The 27186-nt window shown below is 42.7% G+C and overlaps 1 protein-coding gene across 11 annotated transcripts in view; it reads left to right on the top strand.

Annotated features, from left to right (window-relative positions):
• Positions 1 to 27186, top strand: part of Dst (dystonin) — a 389777-nt gene that overhangs the window by 35220 nt on the left and 327371 nt on the right. For 8 of the 11 annotated variants that reach the window (XM_027386908.2, XM_027386906.2, XM_027386911.2 and 5 more), the window contains exon 3: positions 10282 to 10512. In XM_027386908.2, coding sequence (XP_027242709.1) covers positions 10282 to 10512 — 231 coding nt within the window. The remainder of the gene's footprint in view (positions 1 to 10281; positions 10513 to 27186) is intronic. The other 3 variants (XM_035452523.1, XM_027386909.2, XM_027386917.1) reach the window with 1 other exon arrangement.

Genomic DNA, 27186 nt, shown 5'->3' with positions numbered 1-27186 from the left:
TGGGGCTTGATAGGAAGTCTTGGCAAACATCTACCCCTGATTCTTGCTGCCTTGCTTTCCTGTGTTACTCCAGTTGGTTAGGCTTGGGATTTGAGGTCCTTTGTGAAGCTCCAGCACCCAACTTCAGTAGCATTGATCAACTTCATTCCGTCGATAGAGATATTGATGTTTAAAATGTTTAACAGCCAGTAGTTGTTGACATACAGAGGATTCTTTTTAATTGCTAGATCTGGAGAAGGTTGCAGAGCACTGAGGAGCAGGATGACACAGGAGGACATGCAGGGGCCTTGGGACTTTCATCCCATATTATTGTCCAGGTCCTGATATGTATTTGATATGGAGATGCCCTTGGCGGCTGTGCAGGCCCAGGGACCCCTGGATGCAGCAGACTTGACTTGCTGCTTCCTCTCACTCTCATCTGTTTACTGCTTGGGTTTCTGCTCTCCCATCTACCTTGTGGCTGCACCTGCTTAAGTTATGGATAGGGCTGGCCTTACAGGAATTTCTTACAGAAACAGTCCTTTAGATCAAAATAGGTGACTCTCCAGATGAAGCTGTTACCTGAGAACAGATTTTGGAAGGGGTGCTGTTGATAAAGCTGTAGTTGTAAGATTGTTTATCCACACATCTCCCTCCTCCATGTATGTTATCAGTTCAATTTTTAATCTCTGTTCAGGTTTTTCTTTGATCTCCTTCTCTTAACCCATTGTCCTCTCCTATATTTGGGGTTGTTTCTTATGCACGGTCTTTTTATTTTTTGTGTCTTAGAAATTCTGAATTTTTAGTGGCCATTGGAAAAGCTGTAGGGGTTGCCACTGAGACACTCAAGAGACACTTAGGGCCTTACTATGACTTAAATTTTCAAAGCCCCTTCCTGCTCTTTTGTCTTTGTCTTCCCACTTCTCCCCTCCCCCACCCCTCTGCTGACTTCCCCATGATCCCATGGCTTCTCCCATGATCCTTTTTATTTCTTATAATACCTTTCTGTATGGCCCTCTCTCTTGTGATTGCTGGCTGTCGTGCCCTTTTCTAAGTGTCATCTATCATACATAGTTACAGCTCACCTTAGAAATACTGCTTTTTGGCTTCTTAGAGTTTAGAGTTGGGAAGTTGTAAACCCTGCCTAAAATATGCTTATTTCATTCATTTTTCCTGGTTTCTTGTCTTGAAAAGGATTTTTTTATGCACACATTTTACGATTGTGACTTTTTATTTGTAGACTAGGGATTATTGTCTGGGAGTGTTTAAATCTGAAGAGGGCCTCGTGCAGACAGATTGCGCTCATATTCATCTGTAATTACAAAGGCTGGGTTATGATTTGCTTGCAGCAGGGCTATTTATAGAGCCTGTCATTGCGCATGGCTGTCTGGGCCTGAGGCTGTGAGAACTAGCTGCTGCCAGAGCAGATTGTACCGACTCTGCTCCTCGTCTGCAGGCAGTCTTCCCACCTCCCCATCCTCAGTTTTGCATGACATCTTAGTGTGCTTCTAGAATTCTCATCCGTGACCCACTTGGCTATTCCATATGGCTACAGTTTCTGCAGCATATTGGGACCAGTTTGAGATGTATATTTTGGCCAGCGTTGTGTAGTTATTCTTTCTTTCACTTTTCTTCCTGTTTTCTTTTTTGAAATAGGGTCTTTCTAAATATATCCCTGGATGGTCTTGAATTCACACTCTTCCTGGTCCAGACTCCTGAGTACTTAGATTACAGGTGTGCACTCCCTCATTCAGCTTGTTCTTTTGTTTTTTGAGACAGGGTTTCTCTGTGTAGCCCTAGTTGTTCTGGAACTCACTCTGTAGACCAGTCTGGCTTCAAACTCAGTCAATCCACCTGCCTCTGCCTCCCAAGAGCTGGCATCTTTATAAAGGCATGCATCACCACCGCCCAGTTGGGGATGCTCTTATTCTTTATATTAATGGATTTGCTATCCTTGCAGAAGTGGTTGGTTACTGATACTTTATGTCGTTGACTATTAGATAAGGTTCCTAAGGAACACAGACTTCGAATGTCTGGGGACAGCTTCCAGAGAACACAGACATGATTTGAGGTGGAGGCTTCATGCAGATTGACTGGAGAGTGCCCCTGAGGAGCAATACTCTTAAGAGAGTGAGAGAGAAGTTGAGTTATGGTCCATTTGCAAGAACACCCACTGATCTTATGGAAAATATAGTTGTCCTGCTGGAAGTAAGCTGCCCCCTTCCCCATTGATTGGCATTGGTCTGGCCTGGGCCGGGTGAAGGCAGGATGAAGGGTGTGATAAGAGCACCCTTGCTGGTTGTGGGCTGAAGGACTTCCCCAGGTAGAGTTCCAGCCACTGGGGAAGTGAGTGTGTAAGGGATGGGAATCTGGGTGGGGTCTCAGAGCATCCAGAAGCTACTCCTGCCTATGTGTCATGCAGTTTCTACTATGCTTTTAACTTGAGTAGCGATGCAGTATTAGTGCCATATTCAAGAATCTTTTTGAGGCCAAACATACTTTCTTTTTGGGGTTCATTTTAATTTAAAAACAAAACATCACATGGAATTGATGAATTTAAGCTAAAAATGGCATAGTTTGGTTTCAGCACAGTAAGCCATACTAGAGATTGCTACCCTGTCTTCCAGTGGCTGATGGTTTTTGACCTAAACAAAAAAGAAGGTCAATGATTAAAACCTATTAGATGCACCAGTGTTGATTAATTTGAGCAAACCTTTTTCTTCTTCTTCTCAGTATTATAATCTAAGTATAAAAATTCACCAGGGAATAGGTGTAATCATTTTTAGAAAACCAATGCAAATGCATTTTTGGTAGTATCATCTATGTGTTTGGAAAAACATCATAACAGATGCTGTTTAATCTGCCTATGAAACTACAAACAGATGGAGCAGACATGGCTGCCAGAGGAAAATTTCACTGACCTTATATTTCACAGACTGGAAAACAGATTAGCAGACCAAACCACCAAGACAGAATTACCTTTCAGTTGTTTATGGTAGAAGTGCCCAGGGCCCTTCGAGGTAGATTCTGGAAGAGCAGGAATTAGCAACATGCTCCTGTCAAGGGCCAGACAGCAGGTATTCCTCACTCTACAGGCCATATCATCTCCATTGCATTTACACAATATTGCTTTTAAGCAGAGAAGCCATAACTAATATGCAAATGAATACACATGGCCACATTCCAATGGAAAATTTCAACTACATGTTAGAAGACAGACGTACCTGGAGAACCGTAGCCTGTTGATCTCTGTTTGAGAACCTAGGTCAGGTTTCCTGAGCTTCAGTACTGAATCACATACTCTTTAAGTGTTGAGCAAAATTCTGAGTATTTCCATATCTGTTAAAATGGGAATAACATTCATCTCTTAGATAATGATAACTACAAAACATTGTGAGATAATTCATGCACAATGTTTGGCCCTTTGGAGATGCTTGAGAGCTAGACAGTGCACTGTTACTGGAAATGGGGAGAGGATTGAGTGTAATTAAAAGCTGAACAGTGCTAGAGAAATGATAGAGAAGTACAACTCAAATTACATTTGGCTGTGTAATGAGTTGTGTAAGTGCAGTTTGCTTTGTCTTAATTTTGTTTGAGGCCCTTAGAGTATGGTCAGAAAGGTCACATTGCTGGGAAGAGCAGCTGGACTTCTGTATGGGACTTGTCCCAGAGTTCAGTAGTATTCTGCTTTTGTATAATATCTATGTTATATCCTTCACAATATAAGGCCTCAGTTTGTTGTTGTCTTTTTTTTTTCTTTTCTTGCAAGTTTAAGTGATGGCTATATAACTGAGCTCTACTGAGTAAATGTGAGAAATTATATATATATATATATATATATATATATATATATATATATATATTTATAATCCTGTTCCTCCAAACCATCCATCCATAATCCTAGCTCTTTCTCATAAATCAGCAAAGTGGAGAGGACATTGAGGACCTAAAGAATCACAGATGGGAGAAGCTTGAAGAATGTGAAGTTAAATATAAATTACTTGAAATTTAAATGATACTCCCAGGCCTAGGTCTGGGCGAGTCCACCCCCCTCTCATACACACGATTCCTGCATTCCCAGGCTTAGCTGGGAATGGATGTACAATTCAATCAATGGCCTTGCTTAAGCACCAGCATTCCCTAGTGAGTCTCCCAGGACCTTGATGGGTTCCAGCACTGAAGTCACCTGGTTCAAGATCAACCATGACTCCTATGCCAGGGGCTATGATACCCTCTCCTGGCCTCCACAGGTACTACATACACATGCACAATTGCACACACATATAATTAATAATAATAATCATCTATGTTTTAAAAGGTGCTGTCAAAGATGTAGGCAAGTCTCAGCCATGTATTGTTTTGAAGTGCAAAGTGATGAGTAACTGTGGCAAACAGTATGGAACAAATGATTCTCAAACAGTGAAAATAGAATCATTATATGACCCCATGATCCTACTTCTGGTTATTTATCCAAGAGAATTGAATGAAGACCTTGAAGAGATATCTGCACTCTCATATTTCTTATACATTTATTAAAGTGGATAAGATATATGAATAAGTTAAATGTCAAGCACCTTAGGAATGAATAAAAAATATGGCACATAGATACAGTGGGCTATTATGAGGTTAAAGAGAAGAAATCTACATGGTGTATCCAACATGGATGAATGTTGGGGACATTATGCTAACTGTAGTAATGTAGCCACAGAAAGATAAGTCCTGAAATATTGAAATCCAGATTCAAAGAATGAAATAATGGCTAGCAGAGCCCAGAGAAGCTGGACATAGAGAGTAGAGACCTTCTGTCTAATAGCATACCTACATTTAACAATACTCTATTGCATACTTAATTAAAGTCTGAGAGACTTTATCTCATGTTCAGTCATTTCCACACAACCCCCCCCCCCCCGCTGAAGACTGTGTCTTGAGAAGTTGTTACCCAGAAAATGCCAATAAACTGGAATGGCCTTAGAGATAGCCGAAGTCCCCCGCAGAGACTTCTAAATGCCTATCATTCAGAGGGTATTAAGTAGTGTTCTAGTTTGCTTCAATAACAAAAAAAATTGGATCAAAAGCAACTTGGGGGAAGCTGGTTTACAGGCTTATAGGTTATAGTCTATCATCGGGAGAAGACAGTGTGAGCTCTAGGCAAGAACTGGAGCAGAGGGACAGACGGACGCTGCTTTCTGGCTAGCTTTCTCTGGCTTACTTTCTTATATGGCCCATGACCACCTACCAGTCCAGGGATGTGCCCTACCGAATCAATTAGCAGTCAAGAAAGTTCCCCCTCAGACAACCCACAGACCAGTGTGATGGAGGCAGTTCCTCAACTGAGATTCCCTTTCCCCATGTATGGCCAGACTTGTATCGAGGTGACAAAAATACCCAGTTACCAGAGAACAGGAAATGACCTCCATGCTTGAGTGAGATGGCTTAAGGGTAGGGAGCCTCCCCTAAAACACCTTCCAGACATGAATACAAAGATGAAAGAAACAAACCTGGAGTTCAGGGAAAGAGTAGGTCACAGTGTGGGGAGGCAAGGATGGGCGAACCAGAGAAACAGAGACTCAGCTTCCAGTGGCTTTATTCCTGGGGGTCTCTATTGAGGTGGCCATGAAGTCTGTCGGGGATGACATGAACAATGCGTGGAAATTGCACTGTGCTTTCTCAGGCCAACTGAAGAACAACTAACTGCACTCTGTTACTGTCCATCCTATCCTGTCCAGTGAGAGGATATTCTCTGGCCACAAACTCAGGGTGCGTAGCTGAGGTAGGAGAGAGCCAATCATAGTTTTGATTTTGTTTGTTTCTTTAGACAGGGTTTCTCTGTGTTGCCCTAGCTATTCTGGAACTCGCTCTGTAGACCAGGCTGGCCTTGAACTCACAGAGGTCTGCCTGCCTCTACCTCCTGAGTGCTGGGATTAAAAAATCATAGGGTTTTTGTTGTTGTTGTTGCTTTCTTTTTCTTTTTTTATGTTTCATGCAATACATTTTGGTCATATTTTTCCTCTCCCCCAACAACCCCAGCGCCTCCCTCACTTCCCTACCCACACAACTTCATATTCTTTCTCCCTCTTAAATTAAACATGAAGGGCAACAGCTTGCACACACGCACACCCTGTGGAGTCTGATTTGGCCATTTATAACTTCTGATGGGACTTTACCTTCTGATTTTGTCAGCCTTGTGGTAGAGCTGCATAGCTCACTGCACTTACTGTCGTTCTTTAGCTGTGTGCCTTTTGTTAGGTTAGGGCCAGGAAGGCATGACTAACGCATTTGTCATCTCCAGTTCATCCTTTAGCTTTGTGGCCAGGTTAAGGCCCAACCTGCTCTTTTGGTTCATTTTAACTCAGCGCTAACAGGCAGTTTAAGGATTCCTAGATGATAGCCGGGCGTAGGTGGCGCACGCCTTTAATCCCAGCACTTGGGAGTCAGAGGCAGGCGGATCTCTGTGAGTTTGAGGCCAGCCTGGTCTACAGAGAGAGTGCCAGGACAAGCTCAAAGCTACACAGAGAAACCCTGTCTCGAAAAAACAAAAAAACAAAACAAAACAAAACAAAAAAAAGAATTCCTAGATGAAAGGTTGGTGCTTGTAAGTACTAAGCAGCCTCTTGGACATCTCCCATCCCTCCCAATCCCCTAACTCTGTGCCTACCCAGTGACATAGGTAAGGTCAAATGAATAGAGAGAAAGAGTGTATCTCTTTAAATCCTAACACCAAAAAGAGCTTAGAGCACCACCTGCTGTCTTAAAATAAAATTTCCTTCTGTTGGGTCATGGCTTATGTTTCATAGTGTGTAGGACAAGCGTGTATCATAAATGTGCAGTGACTAGGGAAATACAACTGACTACTGGGTGATGGTTTCATGTTTATAGTGTTGGCCATCACAGCTCTGAACTGCATGAAATTTGCTAGTGCAAGAGCCAGAAAGTGAGTGATATAGTAATAATGATGCTAAGTAATTACTATTTATGTGATACATACCCTATGTGGGCTTCCTTCTAAAACACAACCATGATTCTTTATGAATTGTATCATGTACTCTCAGCAGATACAAACATTGTGACACAAAAATGACAGCCGGTGTCACATGCTGAGTAATAGGACTAGCAGTCGCGCACAGCGGTTAGACTCATTGAGCCAAGAATTGTCATCCAGTGATCAGTGCCTCTTGTGTCTTCATCAAGACACATCATCAGTGTCATTTTCATTTCACACCTGGCTGTGTTCAAGAATATATTTTATTTATACAAGTCATATGTAGTAATTGTAGCCAACACTCTTATCCTGTTGTTTGTCAAGCAGTCCTCTAAAAGCTTTGCATAGTGAATCATTATTGCCTCTGAAAACCTATGGAGTGTTTAATCTGAATGCTCATTTTACAGGTAAGAAATAGTTAAGTGACTAGCCAATAGCACACAACTAGGGAATAACAGAAGCTGTGTAATGGACCTGCATAGTCTGGATGTCAAATCTGTGTGCTATACTCTAATGCTTGGAAAATTTGATTCTAAAATAATGCAATTATGTTTAGACAGAATACAATTTACAGAGATGTGCGTGGCAGGGCTAAGATCAATAAAAAAATGTGCAGGTTGGATGAACAGTTAGGAAAAGATGATTACATGATTTACATGATTATAAGCAATTCTGTGAGCTGGCAAGATGGCTCAGGGGATAAAGCTGTTTACCACCAAACCTGACAACCGGAGTTCAGTCTGGACCCACATGGTGGTAGCAGAGCCAGCTTCTGCAGTTATCATCTAACCTCTACAGGTGCACTGTGACACACACACACACACACACACACACACACACACACACACACACACACACACACTTTAAACAACAGAAACTCAAATAAATAACTAAATTCTTTATTGAATATCTTCTTGAGCAGTCTTTGTTGTTCTAGAATGGATAGAGGAAGGTGGAGTGGGTAGATTCTTGGTCTCCAGAATGGCTGAGGAATTACGCTCTAGTCTATCCCTCCCCCCCACGCCTGTGTGTGTGTGTGTGTGTGTGTGTGTGTGTGTGTGTGTGTGTGTGTGTGTGAGAGAGAGAGAGAGAGAGAGAGAGAGGGGGGGGACTTTAAGAGAGTCCTAGGCAATGTGTGTACCTTCTAAGTGTTTCTAGAATTTATAGGCTATTGAGTGAGGAGTATTAGTAATAATGGGAATGCTTATTCCTCATAAGAAGAAAATCTCCATTTTTACCAAGTCAACATTCAACTCGCTCCGTCACTGCAGAAGCTAGCAGTGATATTAATGCCACCTAGTGGTTATAATAAACCATGGTTCCTCAGTCTGCTAACTACAGAAAAATTACCCCAGTGAGTCTAACTCTGAGGCAGAAAAGAGAGAGTGCTTGTAGTCTGCCTTTGCATGGTTGCCTGGTGGCCATTTCTTCTGAGCCACCCAGCCTCTGCTTCAAACATGGCTTGCAGGTGACCCCAACTCCCTGTCTCTAATCTCTTCCCCAGCAGCTGCTGTAATACCTCCTGGGCTGTATGGGGGCTGCAGAGATCTTCCGGGACTATTTTGAGTCGAAGAGGGTCAGCTGAGCTCTCATGCAGGGGCGGGGTGGGAGCAGGCTCATGTGAGAAGAGCAGGTCCAGTGATGTTTTGAAAATCTGTTTGCAGTTCCTCCTTTTTCGTTTCTGTTGACCCTGGAGCGACTTTGTGAGTCCTCCTCTACTCACCCTCCTCATCTTCACACAGTTTTCGTACAGGGTCTCCCCGTCAAATGCCAGCCCATCTCCAGACTCTTCAGTGAGAAGTTCCCTGCACAAGCCGGTCTTCCTGAACTCTGCACATACACAGTTAGACCTTTAAAATTTGCTTCTCTTCCTGGTGTTGTTAATCCCCACTCCATATTCCCTCACTGCAATCTCAAGTCTTCTATGTCTCTTCTAGAATTCAGACAAACCACAAACACAGCCCTCCCCACCTTGGAACATCTATCTGTTGCTAACCCCTTTAATTTCCATCCACACTTGACTTAACGCTCTCCTGACTGGCACATCATCAAATAGTATCTGCATTGCTTGTAAATATTTCATGCATGTACCTGCCATTTTACTTATTCATTCAGCTCTCAGTTCCTTGCCTTGCCTGGAACATAAGTACTATTTAGTCTTCAAGTGTGTGCCACCCACTAAACTAAGCCAAATATAGAGTAGTCTCAGCCCCATTCAGTTCCTCCCCTGAGATCCACTACCACTGAGAGCGCTGCCCACTTTTGCCTGTGAGTTTGTTTTCTGCTACAAAATGACTGAGACCATCTCTGATACTTTCCAAAACTGTTTTCACCGTGTGGCTTTTTTGAGCTTGTTTACTTGTCTGAAGAGTTATGCTTATTTCCTTAAAGAGAGAAACAACACACCTGACCGTTTTATCTAGCATTGCATTTTTGTGGCTCTGCTATTTGGGATTTTACACACACCCTTTATTTAGAACCTTAAAGTCTTGTGAATGGAAAATAAACATTTCATGGAGTAGGACAGTTGAAGCCAGAAGTGTCTACTAAATTGTGTGGCTTTAGTTAACGAGTCAGCATCCAGACCCAGGTCTATCACTCCCAAGCCCACGTCCCTTTCCCCACACTACCTCTGCTTTGTCTCTGGACCCTCCCTTTGTGTGTGCTGTTGATGCCTTGCATTCCTACTTTCCCTCCAAAGAGATTCTGCTCTCAAGAATGCAGAGGGGCGCTTTTCCCATCGTTTCTGCTGATGTAGTAAATTAAGTAACCAAACAAAAGTAATTTTAAGGAAGGAAAGGTTTATTTGGCTTACAACTCTGGATTACAGTCCATTGTTGTGAAGAATGTCAAGGTATGAACTTGAAGCATCTAGCTATATTCACAGTCAGGAGTAGAGAGAAAATGAATGTGTACATGGTTACTTGTGCTCAGTCTCCTTTCTATACTGTATACTCCAGGATCCAAGCATAGGGAATGGTGCCACCCACAATGGGCAGATCTCCCCACCTCAGTTAATGTACTCAAGACAGTTCCTCACTTACATGCCCACAGGCCAACCTGATCTAGACAGTTCCTCACTGAGACCCTTCCCAGGTGATTTCACATTGTGTCAAGTTGGCATTTAAAATTAAATATCCACTTGGCCTGGTGTCCATTTCCTACACCATCCTCTGTTTCATGTTTAATCAGATGTATTCATAACTCATCTGAACAGTATAGAAGTAGGGGGCTTGGGAGCACTTAATTTAAATAACTCCAGAAAATATTTATACAAATTCAGTGAAAATCTAAATTCATATGTTGTGTGTTTCTTGCCACAGGGATTCCGAGCAAGCCCTCGGCACATCAGGAGACGAGTTGCTGCTGCTGCTGCTGCTGCAGCTGCCCGGCTAGAAGAAGTGAAGCCTGTGGTGGAAACTCACCATCAGAGTGAACAAGAATCATCAGGGAAGAAGCGAAGAATCAAGAAGAATAGCCGAGTGCAGCCAGAATTCTATCACTCTGTCCAAGGTGCTTCAACCAGAAGGCCTGTAAGTAGAGAGCTGTCTTTGGTAAGAGAATACTCAAATGATGAAATTATCCTCTCAGATTAGTTTTGGATTAAAAAATCAGGCTATCCTGTTGTTGCCCCCACAAAGTGACTGTGTGTTCACATGAAGGAAGGGATATGGTTTCCCAGCAGGTGTTGGGTAGATCCTTCCTTCCCAGAGGCAAGAGCTGGTCTGTGTCATACAGACCTGATCCAAAACCTAGGAGATTCCTGGTGCCCTTAAAGTGGTGGTCTAGAATGAGGATGGGGGCTCTAGAGTTAGCGGGCCGAGATGTGTTAATGACTTCAGAGTAAACAGTAGAGCCAGTGTCAACACAGGAAAAGCACTGAAGGGGAGCTGAGCTGGAATCTGGGGAGCTAGCTGATCCCCTTCTGGGAGTCTCAGGGCTGGACAGGTTCAGCTTCCCTGTAAAGCCAGCTCAGGGTAACTCTGGAACCTTCTAACTATGGCCTTTCAACTGTAGGATGGCAGGCACTCTGTCTCCCTAACTGTGGTGGTTTGAATGAGAATGGCCCTCATAAGCTCATAGATTTGAATGCTTGGTCCCCAGTTGGTGGAACTGTTTGGGAAGGATTGGGAGGTATGGCCTTGTTGAAAAAGGTGAGTCACTGGGTATGGACTTTGAGGTTTCAGAAGCCTAAGCCATTCCCATTTAGTTCTCACTCTGCCTGATGGTTGTTGTCTCAAGATGTAAGCTCTCAGCCACTGCTTCAAGTGTAGTGCCTGCCTGCTGGATGCCATGCTCCCTGCAATGATCATGAACTCTAACCCTCTGGAACTGTGAGCCCTAAATTAGATGTTTTCTTTTATAAGTTTTCTTGGTCACAATGTTTTGTTATGGCAGTATCAAAGTAGCTAAGACACTAACCAAGTGTTCTGTGTGTCTGTTGACATCAGCACTGCCTTCCCTGGGGTGCTGGGGTTCAACTAGGGGTTGGCCGCCTCCCGGTTTTCTGAGCACATTGTTCTAGGAGCTCTGGTGGGTTCTGACACATGGGTTTTCCAACCAACACTGCAATAGTTAAGTATTTGGGCCTTGGGAAATGCTATTTGAAAACTAAAAATAATATTTCTTAACTGCAATGATTTTATATTGTTGTAGGATTAAAAGGTATGTTCATGTGGTTCATCCTCACGCTATGTTGAGCCTATTATTATTTCCTGGGCTGACAACCTAAGGGAACTGTCAAGATTTGACTTGATAATGCCTCTGCAAACCATGAAAACACAGATGCCATCCCATAGGGGTCACCGGGTGGCAGGCACTCGTGGAAACAGGCTTAGTAAGGAGGCTAGCAGAAGGGTCCTGTTTATAATGAGTCATTTGCAACAAAAGCCACTGAAGTGCACTGCTTAATGACAAGGGTGTGTTATTGATGTTTACAACATACAGAGGGGTTGTTAGGCAGGAGATGATGTGTTTAGAGAGAAGAGATGAAGGAGTATAGGAACTGTTTGGGTGTGTGGGGACTTACATAAGAGAAAGGCATACAAGAGGAATCTGGAGAAGTTTACTGGGGCCGAAACAACTCTAGACAGCCACTGGTTTACAGGCCCCTTACTGTGCTTCACAGGCAAAGCCAGGTGAGTATCATGATTTTAGGAAGATTAAAGATGTGCTCCGTGGACAGTGTGCTGGGGCAGATCAGTGACTACTGCGGTAGTCTAGCTGTTATGACTCAGCTCCAACATCCGTTATTAATAATAGGGAATCTGAGAGTGGCCTTTACTTGGCTGTTTTCTGAAGGAGCAGCTGGAAGGAAGGGAGACTAGAGGAGCAGTGAATGAATAGTAGAGGCTAGCCACAGCCTGCTGTGTGTTCTTGGGAGCAGGTGATGTGTACTCCCCCATCTGACTGCATGTCTAGTAAGTTGTCTGGAAGACCAGAAATTGTCAGTCAGCATCGAGGAGACTGTTGGCTCCTTGTTTCATATGATTTCTATGCAAAGTTTTGAAACAGTCTGGCCAATGCTAGCATTTCACTGTTTTTATGTCATCCATAGCCTGAATGGTTCATGTCCTCTAATGGGTTTAGTTAGCTGCAGCCGCCCTATTCACCACAAGCCCAAACCTGTTCTTATTCTCACTTCTACATCCGATAAAGTCAGCGATGCCACTAATTGCTGCAAAAAGCGACTCTAGCTGAGGCTTGGAGATGGGATGAGATTTCATCAGGTCAATTACATAGTGTGATTAGATCAGATGAGATTACCCAGTGATCCAGGATTTTTTTTTTGTGAAGCACTCCAGGCATTTCCAGTAGCAATTTTAATAAGACCCGTGAGTAGGGGAAAAAAATGGCAAAGTAACTGCAAAGAAGAATCAGAAAAATATGACAGTGACTGAGGCTGTAGTTCAGTTGTAAAATGCTTGCCCAACTTGCATATGTCTGTGGGTTTGATCCCCAGCATGCAAGGAGGAGGCAAGGAGAACATGACTGCCTTTTCTGCCAGCTTGCAGTAGGACTACCTTCATGATGACATGCCATGTGGAATGCATTGTCCTTCATGGCCTTTGACTGCTGTAACAGACTGGCTTATTCTGAATTCATAATTTATACTTAAGTGTGCCTATAAGATGTATAATGGGGATCACTAATAGAAACTTAATTAATAATACATGAACTTCTTATGTCACTCCCTTGGGAAATTAGATAGCTCTAAAGCTGAATAGACAGTCAGTTTATCCTGATTTTCTCTTAGTAAATGTGTCTTGAGATTTATTGTCTATCTTAGGGTCTGTCACTGGCATGTTTAGAGATCTTAAACCATGCTGGAGCAGGAAAAACAGTTAGATCTAGTTCCTCTTTGTGCTTTAATATATTTGGGCGGGGGGGTATTGAGACAGGGTTTCTCTGTGGCCTTGGAGGCTGTCCTGGAACGAGGTCTTGTAGACCAGGCTGGTCTCGAACTCACAGAGATCCTCCTGTCTCCACCTCCCGAGTGCTGGGATTAAAGGCATGCGCCACCACCGCCTGGCAGTGCTTTAATACTTTTAATAGTACAAAACACTTTGTGATTTCTGAATGCTAGAGTCCTTAAGTACTGCATTCATCACTTTTTCATTGCTGTGAGCCACATACCCAATAGAAACAAGAAGGGAAGGCTGTACTTTGTTTCCTGGTTTGAGAAGACTGCACTCCAGCACTGTGAGGCATAGCAGAACACCCCGGTCATTGACTGTAGGAGTAAGTTCACACAGGTCAGGCAGGAAGGAGAGGGTGCAGAGGGAGCCAGGGCAGGCAGCACCTGCAAAGGCTAGTTCCCAGTGGACCACCTCCTCCAGCCAGGCCCTGCCTCTTCCACTTCACAGCCTTCAGACAGTGCTGTAAGCAAGGCACTATGCTTTTAACATACGATACTTTACTGTACGGGACTTTCCAGATTCAGACCATAGCAGTTTTCATTGTTGTAATGTGGAGACTTGTATCCCTCCGTATTTGCTTCCTGGTTCCTGGTTCCTGGGCTATGGTCCCCGTGCTCTTTGCTGTTTTTTTTTTTTTTTTTTTTCTCATTTAATTTTCCTAGCAGTCCTCGGGCAATTGCTCAGTTTCCAGAGGAGGAAGCTTGCTGAGCTCATGCACCTGGTAGAAAGCAGGGCTGACATTTAAACCCAGGTCCTCTGGACTTGAGAGTGTTGGGAGGGAAATGAGAAATTCTGCTACTCACATTTCTAATCAATCCCCTGGATATTTTAACCATGCCGAGTTTCAGTGTTTCTACTGCACAATGACAGATACATAGACACAAAATCTTTAGGTTTTAAACAATCACATCAGTCAGCCAGGCAGTGGTGGCATATGACTTTAATCCCAGCACTCCCAGGCAGAGGTAGGTGAAGCTCTGTGAGTTTGAAGCCAGCCTGGTCTACAGAGAGAGTTCCAGGACAGCCAGGGCTACGCAGAGAAACCCAGTCTCCAAGATAGATAGATAGATAGATAGATAGATAGATAGATAGATAGATAGATAGATAGTAGATAGATAGACAGACAGACAGATAGACAGATAGACAATTGCACCAGTCAACACCTAATTTTAAATGATGCTAAAACTGATAAATAAGCCCTAAACCTCATTTTTGCTGTTCATCTTTGTTTGTTTGTTTGTTTGTTTTTCGAGACAGGGTTTCTCTGTGTAGCTTTGGAGCCTATCCTGGCACTCTGTAGACCAGGTTGGCCTTGAAGCTGTTCATCTTATTGACTTGTTCCTCCTGTGTCAGGGAACCCAGGAAATCACACTGATCTGTTAATTATGACAGCTCTCAAGTCATAGGGATATAAAGGTTCTAGAATTAAAAAAAAAGATTTAGTTCTGTCCTATTTCACAGATTCTAGTTATCTTTCAATATTGCAACAGAATTGCCTCTATTTCTAGCTTAGAATTAAACCTCTGTCTGCCCTTAGCTACTAATGCTGGAGCTTCTGTTTGCTTTCTTACTTCTGTGCTCCTACCACAAGCCAGAAACTGGTTTAACTGAGTGTGAAACGATTCAGAGGTTGGTTAATACAGAGGAGAAGAAACAGGCTTAGATTCAGGGGGAGTGAAAAAATATTAAGTTTGCAATGACTTGTAAGATCCCCTAATGAATGTCTGTCTTAGAAGACTCGAGTCTGGATTTTGGAGCCATTTGTACAAAGATGTTATCAAATGCATGACCTGGATTGGGTGACCCAGGAAGTGAACACTGAGAAAGGAGAGCTGAGCTTGGGTGTCTGATGAGGGAGTTTGGTAAGAGGGCTGTTAAATTGAATTACGCTTGGCCGAAAGCTGCTTCCAAATACATTTTCAGTTTGTTTCAAAGGCTTCTCTGTACACAGTGAACTTTCACTTAGCTTACGTGGAGAGATCCTGGTAAGAAGGAGAGCTCAGCCAGTCACAGCTAGCTCCAGGAAGTGACAGGCGGCCAGCTCTCCAGATCAGAGGCAAACAAGATAATCTTGGTTTCTGTACCTCACTCGGCTTTCTGTATTCACTCTCCTTTCTTCTGCTGTAAGTAGAACCTGAACATGTGATGGGGGAAACACCATGAATCAGTTCTGTCTGGCTCCTCTCTACTCTAGAATTGCAATTAGTGCTTTTCATGATTTGGTTTATTTTGCTCTTAGCTGGGTGTGGTGGCTCATGCCTTTAATCCCAGCACTTGGGAGGCAGAGGCAGGCGGATCTCTGTGAGTTTGAAGCCAGCCTGGTCTATGTAGTGAGTTCCAGGACAGCTAGAGTTATATAATGAGATCTTGCTCCCCCCACCAAAAAAAAAAGGTTTGGTTTACTCCGTTCTTGTAGGAGTGTGATTCCGGTATAGCCTCTAATTCTCCCCCTGGAAATAGAAATAGTGTAAGTAGAGATGGATCTAGGGCTCTTGACTTTGATTTCAGGATATTGTGTTAGATCAAGAAAGGCTGTTCAGGTAGTGACAAAGAAAAGTGGCAGGAGAGGATTTTCCAGACAGACTCATTACTCCTTGCCTTCCTGTGTCCTCTGTGAAACCAGTTCCTTTCCTTGCTCTTTTTTTCTGTTGCTTTCCATTTGGTGTCTTGGAGATATTCTCTTGTTTGACTGTACATCGCCTTAGGTGGTTGTATGGCTACAGGATACTTTGGAACATTGCATAGTCTTAATTTTTATAAATTGACATTAGTAAGATTTTGGCACATCTTTGTCTGGCTTGCTGACCAAGCACGGGTCCTTGATCTTTATTATATTCTATTATGAATGTGGCTGGGTGTCGTCTCTCTGTTCTTTTCCTGCTTATGTTAAGTGGACTTCCCTTTCCCTTTCCTTTTCAAATATACAGGACTAGGCAGCTTTATTTGCATAACCTCAGGACACTTCCCCTTCGCTGGAAGGCTTGACTGACTGTTCAGCCCATATTTTGGCAAATTAATCAGCAAGTACAGGGTTCTTAAAGAAACCATCTTCCTTTGCCTTTTTGCGTCTCTCCCTCCCTCCCTCCCTCCATATCTCTCTCTCTCTCTCTCTCTCTCTCTCTCTCTCTCTCTCTCTCTCTCTCTCTCTCTTTGCAAGACAGGGTCTCTTTGTGTAACAGCTCTGGGCTGTCTGGAACTCACTTTGTAGACCAGACTGGCTTGGAACTAACAGAGATCTGCCTCTACCTCCAGACTGCTTTGATTAAAGGTGTGTGCCACCAATGCCTGACCACCTCTTTGCATTTCTAAAGAATGAATAAGATTTATTTATTTATTATTTTATGAGTATGGGTATTTGACTTGTATGGATATGTGTGTATAGTGTGAGAACAGTGCCTGCAGAGGTGGTGGGGGGTGGTGGTGGTGGGGCTCAGATCATGTGTAACTGGAGTTACAGACAGTTGTTAGCTACCATGTGGGTGCTGGGAACAGAACCCCGATCCCGTCAGCAAGTGCTCTTAGCCACTGAGCCTAAAAAGAATTTCATTAAATGATGCCCATTCAGTTCACCAAGTTTTTTCCACTCATTACTCTGCTAGTCTTTTTAGGTTCATAATTAATAGCTATTTCTAAAAGATTTCACTTATCTGGATATGCTATCAGAAATCTGTAAATAACTGGTGTACCATTGCACAGCATGCAGGGCGAGCAAGTTCTACTCCATGAATAGAGTAAATAAATACATTCTTTAGTCTCCAAAATATTCATGAAACTGGAATGAACCTGGTAAAGGGATTCATGTGCTCAGAGACAAGAATCATAGCTTGTAAGCCCTGTTTCTCTTGAAACATTTTGACCACAGCAAGGCTTCCTGTCATTTGTTTGTTTGTTTGTTTTCCTTGTGTTCAGGGCCATCTGTTACCTTAAAAATATCCCTTAAGTGCTAAGCAAAATAAAATGTGAACACGCAGTCGTTTATGTACACGTGTATGTGTGTATGTGTGCATGCATGTGTGTGGATGTGTGCACATGTACGTGGAGTCTACCAGTTGATGCCTTCCTTGACTGTTTCTTCACATGTTCCTTTTTCAGCTTGGATTTCCCACTGAGCCTGGGGCTCACTGATCACTCGACTGGCTAGCTAATGAGTCCCAGAGATCTTACTGTGTCCACCATTCTCAGCAATGAGGTTATGGACTTTCATGGCTGTACCCAGCTTTTGGGTGGGTGCTGAGCATCCAGACTTAGGTCCTCATGCTTGCACATTACGTGTGTTGCGAGTTGAGCCAACCCCTCAGCCTTCCTTTTACTCTTTTGAAAAAGGGCAAACCTACTATAGTTTTTAATTTCTAAATAGCTCACCCTCCAAAAGCTCCTGAAATGAAACTCTCTGCTGCTCCTTAGGAATCAAAGCATTCATACCTGGAGAGCCTCACTTCTGTTCTGCCTTGCATGAGATTTAGAATTAGTTGAACAAGAAGCTAGCTATCTTATATTCTGCTGTTGTTTTCAATTGAAGTGCCAGGCACTGTTGATTGGAGCCTGCTAGATTCGTCAATAGGCACATACCTGAAGACAATGACCGCCCCTATCCCAGAGTCCATCAGTGGCCACTGGTTCAATGGGGAATAGTAGGGCCCTGTGGGTCCTTTCTTCATCTGTGATTGACTGTTGACAGGTGGAGTCTTGTTCAGGTCCATGGCAGGCAGCTGCAGCTGCCATGAGATCATGATTGTATTGGCTCTGCCATGCTCAGATGCCATCATTTTACAGCTCTTCTCCATATCTTCCAGCTCTTATGTTATGTCTGTCCCTTCTTCTGAGTTGCTGAGGTCCTTGACCATCACTTCTTATCAGCATGTTGAACAACCATACTCCTTCTGCATTCCCTGCCATCATGAAGAGAAGCCTCTCTAATTAAGGCCTCAAGTAGCATTTGTCCGAGGGTAAATATAAGTATTTAGAAGGCAGATTGGTGCTTGTCAATTTTGCTAAACAACTGTGGAAAGTTTTCCCCTAAGATGTCCTCTGCCATAAATTTTTTGACTGGATTTAAAGTACTAGGCATGAATTCCCTCTTGTGGAACAGGCCTTAAATCCAGAGAATAATTAGTTACCTTATAAAAGCCATGCCACTATTGCATCAGTAAGGCCATCTTGCCTGATAGGTTGGTGGATATAGTTCACATCTGGGTAGGATTGTTGATGCCTTTTTTTGCCCAGCAGCCTTACTATGGCACCTTCTTGTACTATGAAAGCTATGAAAGCTAGCTAGGAAGGAGAAGCTTACAGCTCAGGAGCATTCTAATTGCTCTTTTTTTCATACAACCTTAGTGTCTTGTAATGCAGCTTCATAATCTAATTAAGTTAGGCAACTAAGAGAAATGGCAAGAGCCAGTATTGTTTTGGGGTCCTGTAGGGCTTCAGTGACCAACACCTAGTCAAAGTAATGAAATGTTAGCCTAGTGGATAAGAGCACTTGTTGCTTTCCCAAAGGATCCAGGTTTGATTGCCAACACCCACATACCCTCTTGTAGCTTCCTCAGGCACTTCGGTACATGGTGAACATATAAATACTTAGGCAAAACATTAATACACATAAAAATAAATAGATCCTGGGAAAAATAAATGAAAGGGCTTTATGATAAAAACTTTTAGACACTGAAGAAAGAAACTAAAGAAGGCCAGGCGGTGGTGGCGCACGCCTTTAATCCCAGCACTCGGGAGGCAGAGGCAGGCGGATCTCTGTGATGTTCGAGACCAGCCGGGTCTACAAGAGCTAGTTCCAGGACAGCCTCCAAAGCCACAGAGAAACCCTGTCTCATTAATGCAATCCTAATAAAAAAAAATTCAGGGTTCTCTCACAGACATAAAAAAAGTCTTAAAATTTATGTGGAAACACAAAAGACCAAGACTATCCCAAACAATCCAGAAGAAAAAGAATACTATGGGGGAGGTATCAGCATACCTGATTTAATCTGGTAGTTTCAATTACACAAAATTCAGGGACAGAAGCATTTGTTATTTGCTACAGTTGAAAATACAGTTGACAAAACCATACTGCAGAAATTTCTAGGACAAAGCCCCTAGTCCCTTCAACCAATAAATTATTAACCTGTAGAGAAAGAGACTCCAGGATCTATCAGCCAAATGTACCATGCATGCAATGTGTAGATGAACACACCAGTGCCACAGAGGACTTCTTAAGAAAACTAGGGGGATACAAGACATTTGTACATTTGAATTCATATGTTTTGCTAGCCATACTATTGGGATTTTGGAGAGACAAAAAAAAAAAAAAAAAAACAACAACAAAAACTGTGGCCCCCAAGTTTTATGTATGTTTACTAAAATATTTACTAATGAAATAACAACCCTGTGTTGGTTTTTGAAACAATCTGTATCTGGTTCCAAACAGAAGTTTCCTGGTTTCCAATGTCTTACAGCTTTCAATGTAGAAAATTTCAAGCTGTATGTGGTGGCTCACACCTGTAATCCCAGCATGAGGAGCTGAAGCAGGGGGGATTTCTGAGAGATGAAGTCTGGCCCAGACTACAAAGTGAGTTTTAGGCCAGGCAGTCTCAGAACATAAGTAAATGGAAATAAACACTAACAGCCCCTTTATTTGAAGTTCATAGCATGTGCCCTTTTTTTCTTTCATCGAGGTCTTTTTTATTTTTTTTTCTTAAAGTAAGCCTGACTCTCTGAAGAACCTTCCAGATTTCAGATTCGTTTTTATTTTGTTTTATTTAAATTAGGAACAAGCTTGCTTCAGATGTCAATCCCTTCTCCGTCTCCCTCCCCTCCCCACCCCTCCAACATCCCACCTGCCCCTAGCCATCCTCCCTCTACTCCCCAGGCAGGGTAAGGCCCTCAAAAGGGGCTCCCCAAAGTCTATCACATCATCCTGGGCCAGGCCTAGGCCCTACCAGATTTCAGATTCTTGTTAGGAAGATTTTAGAAAAGAGAGCAGTCACTATTGTCCCTGCTGTCTTTTCACCTGGAAGAGTTTTACTTTCTTCTAACAAGGAACTCTTGGCTTATTTGATTTTTTTTCCTTAGGAAAAACCTAAACAAATGGCATATAGAGTGTGTATATTATTTAACACTTAAATAATGTAAATAAATGAGTTAATGTAAGCATGGTATTTCTATTTTAGTTTCTAAAAATGAATTCTTCCCTAAAAAAGAACTTTTATTCTTGGCACATTTACTATTACAAAAATAAAGATATTACCAAAACAAACAAACTTGGAAGAAAGTGCATAGCATGACACAGTTTACTGAAAAGGCAGATGATACCTGTTGGAACAGTTTTTTCCCCCACTAAGGAGAATTTTTCTATTCCCATTCGACTTTATCTTCACAGATTATATTTCTCTCTTGCCACAGAGCTCATGAAAATTTAATGATGCCTAAAATGCAAGCTATTGAGTTGCCTGATCAATCTGGGTCTATCTTGAATATTGGCATTGCATCCATTATGTGGCTCTATTCAAGAGACCATTTTACAGTGTAGATTATTTCCTTCCATTTCACTGCTCCTATTTCTACAAATCCTTTGCTAGTCAATCTGCCAGAGAATGAGTCACATCTTTTTTTTAACACTTAATTAAATTTCCAATGCTTGTCTGAGAATTTTATTTGTATTATTTAGTTTAATAGAAATGGCATGAATAGTTGAGTTTATTTTTTAGCTACTTTTCCAACTGTGTTTACCTTCGATAAAACAAAATAGTGTGTGTTGGTATTTAAGAAACAGTGAGCTGCTTGCAAGAGATGGGCTTTTATAATTTTCATGACTTTCAGGCACAGAGTCTTACTATGTATATTCCTAGCTGTCCTGGAACTTTCTGTGTAGACCAGACTGGCCTCAAACTCAGAGATCTGCCTGCTTCTGCCTCCCAAGTATTGGGATTAATCTACTCCACCATGCTGTAATAAAAATGTTCTTTTTTTGTTATTGTTGTTTTTGTCCTGGAACTTGCTTCTGTAGACCAGGCTGGCCTCACACTCAGAGATCTGCCTGCCTGTGTCTCCCGAGTGCTGGAATTGAAGGCGTGCACCACTAAATGACTGGCCACAGAAATGATCATTTTTAAATGGGCAGCCTGAATGTTGAAAGTGAGTCCATTTTTTTGGTAGCCGTTTCCCTTGTACTGTGGTGATTATCGTTGTGCTGTATCCTTTTCAGCTTTTGGTCCTCATTCCATATGCTGAGGAGATTAAAATTATTGAGCATAAACTTTTGTTCCAGGTGCTCCAGAGTCAAAAATTCCACCTGAGTACACACCTCAAAGTGGAGTTCTCTGCTTATTTCAGCTTGTGGGAAAGGTGCTGAAAGATCAGTCAAGATTCTGGCATCTTCTTCACCTCCCTTCTCCTGGGACCTTTTTCTTCCTCTGCGGTATGAAACTCAACCAGCCATTTAATACAGTCTGATTAGAATCAAGCTTGGCTTATTCCACTGGTGACAAGTGACGGAAGCAGTGGTCCTTCCACGGAGAAGCCACTTCGGTTCTATATAGGATTGTTGAAGCAACACATTGTTCCCCCTTAGGAATAGAATCTTGAGTATGGTTGGGACAGCATACTCGTGAACCCTATTAGAAACAAGCAAAGCAAAACAAAACAAAAAGCCTGTGTGGGCCTGGGTGTGTCTGGGATGTACAAATGTGTAATCCTAGCACTTTGGAGGCCAAGCCTGGAACATTATGAGTTTCAGGCTACATAGGGAGTACTGTCTCAAAATAACCAAAGGAAACAAGCAAATAAAAACAGCCCACACCTGGGTTGCATTTTAAAATGAACAGTTGGGTCTGCAAGGTGGGAAGTGGAATGTAAAGATGAGTCTGTTGGATTACAGAAAGCCTTTGACAGCTCTGGGACTTATTTACTGCTCCTCTCCAGTTTGGTTTTTGATGTTCTTGTTTGTTTGTTTTACTTGCTCTTTCCTTTCTTCAGGGGTATGAGACTTTGAGTAGGATAGTATTTTGCATTGCTAGGCATTGAGGAAGCCCACCATTCATTGATGCTTTCCAGTATCCTTTGTGCCAGTTACAGAGCCAAGTGAGCCAAAAACATCACAAAATAGCTGTCTCAGAAACACACTGAAGTTGTTTCTTCCATAGGAACTTTTTCATTATAGTTCTTCTTTCTTTTGTTCTGACTTTCACCTTACAGGAGAGAAACTGCTTTGTTTTTTAAACTTTAGTGCCAAGGACTTGTGGGATTGTAATAAATATTTAATCACGGGTCTCCTATTTTCTGAATAGTTACTTCCCAGCTTTTATGGAGTGAGGAAAAGTTGTAAGGTGAGAAGTCAGAATTAGGGTGAGTGGAAAGGAAAATTAAAAACTCAACTGTGGGGACAGACTGCCAAGGTCAGTTGTATTTTATAGGCTCCAAATGCCTTTCCTGGTGTTCTTTTGAATGCTATGCAATTGCCATGGCATTGGAAATTAGATTGTGTTCACATATGGTACCAATGATTGTTTTGTTTCACGGGTTGGGCCTAGTGAGCTAAGCTGTAGTGGCATCTTGCTTTGCCAGTGAACTTGCGGTGGTGGTGGGGCCAGGTGGGACAGAAACTCTGTCTACACTAAGCCAAACCTTTTAGCAAACATGAGCACTAAGGTGGACACTCTTAGCTGTGGCTGAGTGTGCTTTCCAGAGCAACACTGCCCGAAGTGATCTTGACTCCAATTTCAGATCTCAGAAGCCCAGTGCTTTGGGGAATCTATGACTTAACTTCCTCTGCTATAGGAATGTGATCATCACTTCTAATGTTACAGTGTTGATTAATGTATTTGTAGATTTTCATAAGCTAGGAAACTTAATTCATCAGTGAATTAGATATGGCATTATGAAATCACAGAACATGGATTTAAACAAAAAGCATGTAGAGAACATAGTCTTTATTACACTGGAACAGACTATCTAGAGTGTACTTTTCCTAAGATTATAAAGACAAGTTCCTTCAGAAGTGGGGCTGAACATGGTCAAATCTGAATATGTGATGAGAAGTATCCGAGGACCTCACTTTTTTTGTATGATGGGTGTTTTGCTTTAGGGAAGAAGGAGAAGTCAGTTTTATTCTTTCTCATCAGCTGTCACTTAGCTCACTCTGATCTCAAGGCAGGCTCCTTACTGTTATCTTAGATGTAGAAACTCTTGCAACTGCTTTGAAGAAGTAAGTCTTTAGCCTAGTGTAATAATGTACTTCCACCTTGATGTTCTGTGTTGCTGTAGTTCCATATTCAATAGCAACATTTCCTCTCCTGTAAGCTGGATTCAGGCTGAAGAGCAGAGGACATTCCTGTTCCTCCTTTGCACTCCAGGTGTTGCTTTTGGCTAGCCTTTGTCAGGCTCAAGGAGAGAGGGAGCACTAGGTGGCAAAAGCCTAGTTTTACCCAACACATGTAGTGGTGATGGCATTGATACTCTCATCAGTGTGTTGTTTCCTTCCTGTGGGAAGGTACCCTAGCTTGTGTTTTTCAGAATACAAATTGGGGTTCCCTCAAAGCATGTCCTTTGCCCACCATGGAAGGACATGCAGTTCCAGGCAGGCTTTTTCTTCAACCAGTTTTCACCTTTAGGTTCTGCGTATCATAGTCTAGTCCTTTAGCTCCTAAACTCCAGAGGAGACAGGCTTTACCCTTCATGGGGTCTCCCTATGCTCTTTCCATTGGTTCAAGGGACAGAGTAAGCACCATCCCCATTCCAGCACGTTTGAATTATGACTTGAGATGAATGTCTCAGCTGTTACCAGATGGAGGGTGGAATTGATAGCTTCTGCTGGGTATTGATGTCATGAGAATATCTGAAGTAATGCAGCATGAGGGTGGATGAGGATAAGGACAGGAAATCTTAACGGCAGTAGTGGATCTGCCTAGGAACAAAGGGTTGGAGGCCAGGATTAGCTTGAAGAGGAGAGAACTGGAGAGCCAGAGATTGGTGGTCACACTCTTGGTCTGGTAGATCAGGAGCCTGGTGTGGCTGATGGAGAGCGAAAACAAACAGATTGTGTGACAGCCTTAAAAACAGAGAAAAAGCAATGAGTCAGAGGCTAACATCCCAGCCAGTTGCTGGGTGGTCAGATAGTAAGCATTCAGGGGAAGAAGGGAGCGGCACTGAGCATCCCTTTCCTGGAGTGTACAGTAGGAGGTGCGGTCTTTGTGGGAGGGATGCAGGTTTGGAGAGCAGGTGTCGGTATGTGTGCAATGATTAATGTAAGACAAGCGGTCAAGATGATGTGTCCTGTAAGGAAGCCAAGCTTGCTGACAGTGAGATGAGAGAGGCAGAGAGAGAGCACAGCAGAAGGGGAGGGATAGAGCAGTAGGCTGGTATGGTTGTGAAGAGAGTTCAAGTACAGCAGTATAGCAGTATTCATAGTTGGACATGTGCTGTGGACCTTCCTCTGCCAACACCCCAGCAAGCCCAGGGATGGATTTTGAGGCCTGCTAGAGGCAGCCCTGGATCATTGGCAGATACACTGATGCTTCTAGCCAGGCGCCGTGTCTTGTTAGACACTCTGGCTTGTACTAGCATCCATGACTCCCCAATGGCCTTGACAAGTATTGTTTCAAAACAAGTTTGGAATTTAAACTTTAAAAATGATCTATATAATTAAATGACTATAAACTATATCATTCCAAGTGAGAAGTTAGTTAAATTCTTATGTAATTGTCCATGAGCAAAGTGTACAATTAAACAAAAACAATTTTGAGATTTAAAATTAAGCTAATAAAAGCCCTCTTAAGCACTTAATGGAAAAAGGTACTGAGTGTGTCTCATCACATGTCTTCTATGACATGAGGGAGTCTGTAAGAGTGCTCAGGGCCCCATGAGTGTCTTGAGGCATCTCTGCTGCAGGCTTCAGGTAGATCTTCAGCCAGCAGTTCTGCAAAGGAGTGTATTTGTGTACAGTTCAAGTTGGTGCCAGTGAAGGTTAATGTACAGCTAGTTGTTCAGGTCGTTCAGAAGGGATCAGCAATTCCGAGGGAATCTCCCCTCTCAATAGTATTAATTTTGGTGTCTACCTTTGGTGATTTGAGACCTGACTATTGTATCTTTGGGATTTTGAAAATATCACCTTTTGAGATATGTGGGGTTTGGGGTAGATGCACTGGCTTTATGACTATATCACCCAGGGCAACCTCTTATTCATGGGCACAAGTGATCTTCCTGCCTCAGCTTCTTGGTATCTTGAACTCTAGGTACTTAGTTGAGGTAATGTCCTCGACAAGGATTTATGAGCTATGAATGTAGTTAGGTTAGCAGTTTTCAGGCAGCAGGGTAGAGAGTAAGAGGGTTGAAGGAAGATTATGATGAGCTTACTGGCTCATGCATCACCTGCTTTTATTAATCGACTTCTTTGTCTACCATCTGACTATGCAATAAGTACCCGTAAGCCTCCATTTATTTTATTTTATTTATTTGTTTCTATGAAAGTGTGTGTGTGTGGGTGTGTGTGTGTGGGTGTGTGGGTGTGTGGGTGTGTGGGTGTGTGTCCATGTGTGGGTGTGTGCACATGTGTGAGGATGCCCATGAAGTTCCCAAGAAGGGTGTTAGATCCTATGAGAGTTAGGCTGCTTCCAAGCCCCCTACTGTGAGTGTTGGGAATAGAACTGTGCTCCTGTGCAAGAGCAGCAAGCACTGTTAACCACCGAATCAGCTCCTAACCCTCCATTCATTCATTCATTTTTACATGGTATGTCTTCTGTCCCCCTTGTTTTATTATTTCTTAATTTTATTATTTATTTTTATGTTTAAGGGTGTTTTGCCTGCACACATGTCTGAGCACCATGTGTGTGCAGTGCCCCCAAGGGCTAGAAGAGAGTTTTGGATCCCCCTAGGAGTGCAGTTACGGATAGTTTTGAGCTGCCTTGTGAGTGTTGGGAATTGAACCCTGGTCCTCTGGAAAAGCAGCCAGTGCTCTAAACCACTGAGCCATCGCCCCTGCCCCCCATTTAAAACAAAAGCCACATCTACCCACTGGGCCTCCCTCTTTCCAGTGGCCTATCTTCCTATTCTGGTTGACTGCCATCTGGAGCATGCTTCTATATACTTGTTTCCATTTCCACAAAGTACACTGCATCCATGTTTATACCTGAAAAGCTCAAGTCTTCACTATTCATTGTCTTAGCTGACCACAGAATGTTCTTATTCTTTCATAGTCGTGTGGAACATTTCCCACTTAAATTCTATATTGCTGTCATTAGCCCTGTGTGTTTCTCCACAGGTGTCTCTTCATTTCATTTTCTCTTTGTATGTTTGTTCCTGCTTTCCCTGCAGGTTTGTAGAAGTTCTTTATTCCCCTTTCACTGGCTTTTATTTATATTACTGGATAATTTAGGTTACATATCTGGTACTTATTTACACAAGTCTTTTTTTGGTATCCGTGCTTGAGACTCTGGTTTCAAATGCAGGGCGCCTGTTCCACTGTATCTCTGTGACTCTGTTAGGAGCTTATGTTTGATTGTGTTTCATCTGTGGTAATTTTCTGAGGTTCAGACCGAAAGTACATTTCTCTGAAGAGGGTCTGCTTTTGCTAGACCTCAATTAGTTCAGAGGAGTCTAAAAATAGACTCTTAACTTTAGAGCTTTTCATGACATGGAGGCATAAATCCAGGCCATGGAGGGCATGTGAGGACCGACTCGAGGTTATGAAGTTTTTTATTTTCTACTCTATCTGGCTTCAAAGTGGAGACAGACAAGTGTTCTAGGTGCACCAGGATGCTCTTGCTTTGTTCTTTTGGCTCATGTTTTCCCTGGCTTTGTCTGGGCTTTTAAAATTAGACAATTTGG

This window comes from Cricetulus griseus (genome assembly GCF_003668045.3).
Source record: "Cricetulus griseus strain 17A/GY chromosome 1 unlocalized genomic scaffold, alternate assembly CriGri-PICRH-1.0 chr1_1, whole genome shotgun sequence".
Taxonomy (NCBI): Eukaryota; Metazoa; Chordata; class Mammalia; order Rodentia; family Cricetidae; genus Cricetulus; species Cricetulus griseus.
The sequence above is the reverse complement of the archived record's forward strand: the minus strand, read 5'-3'. Positions and strand labels throughout refer to the sequence as shown.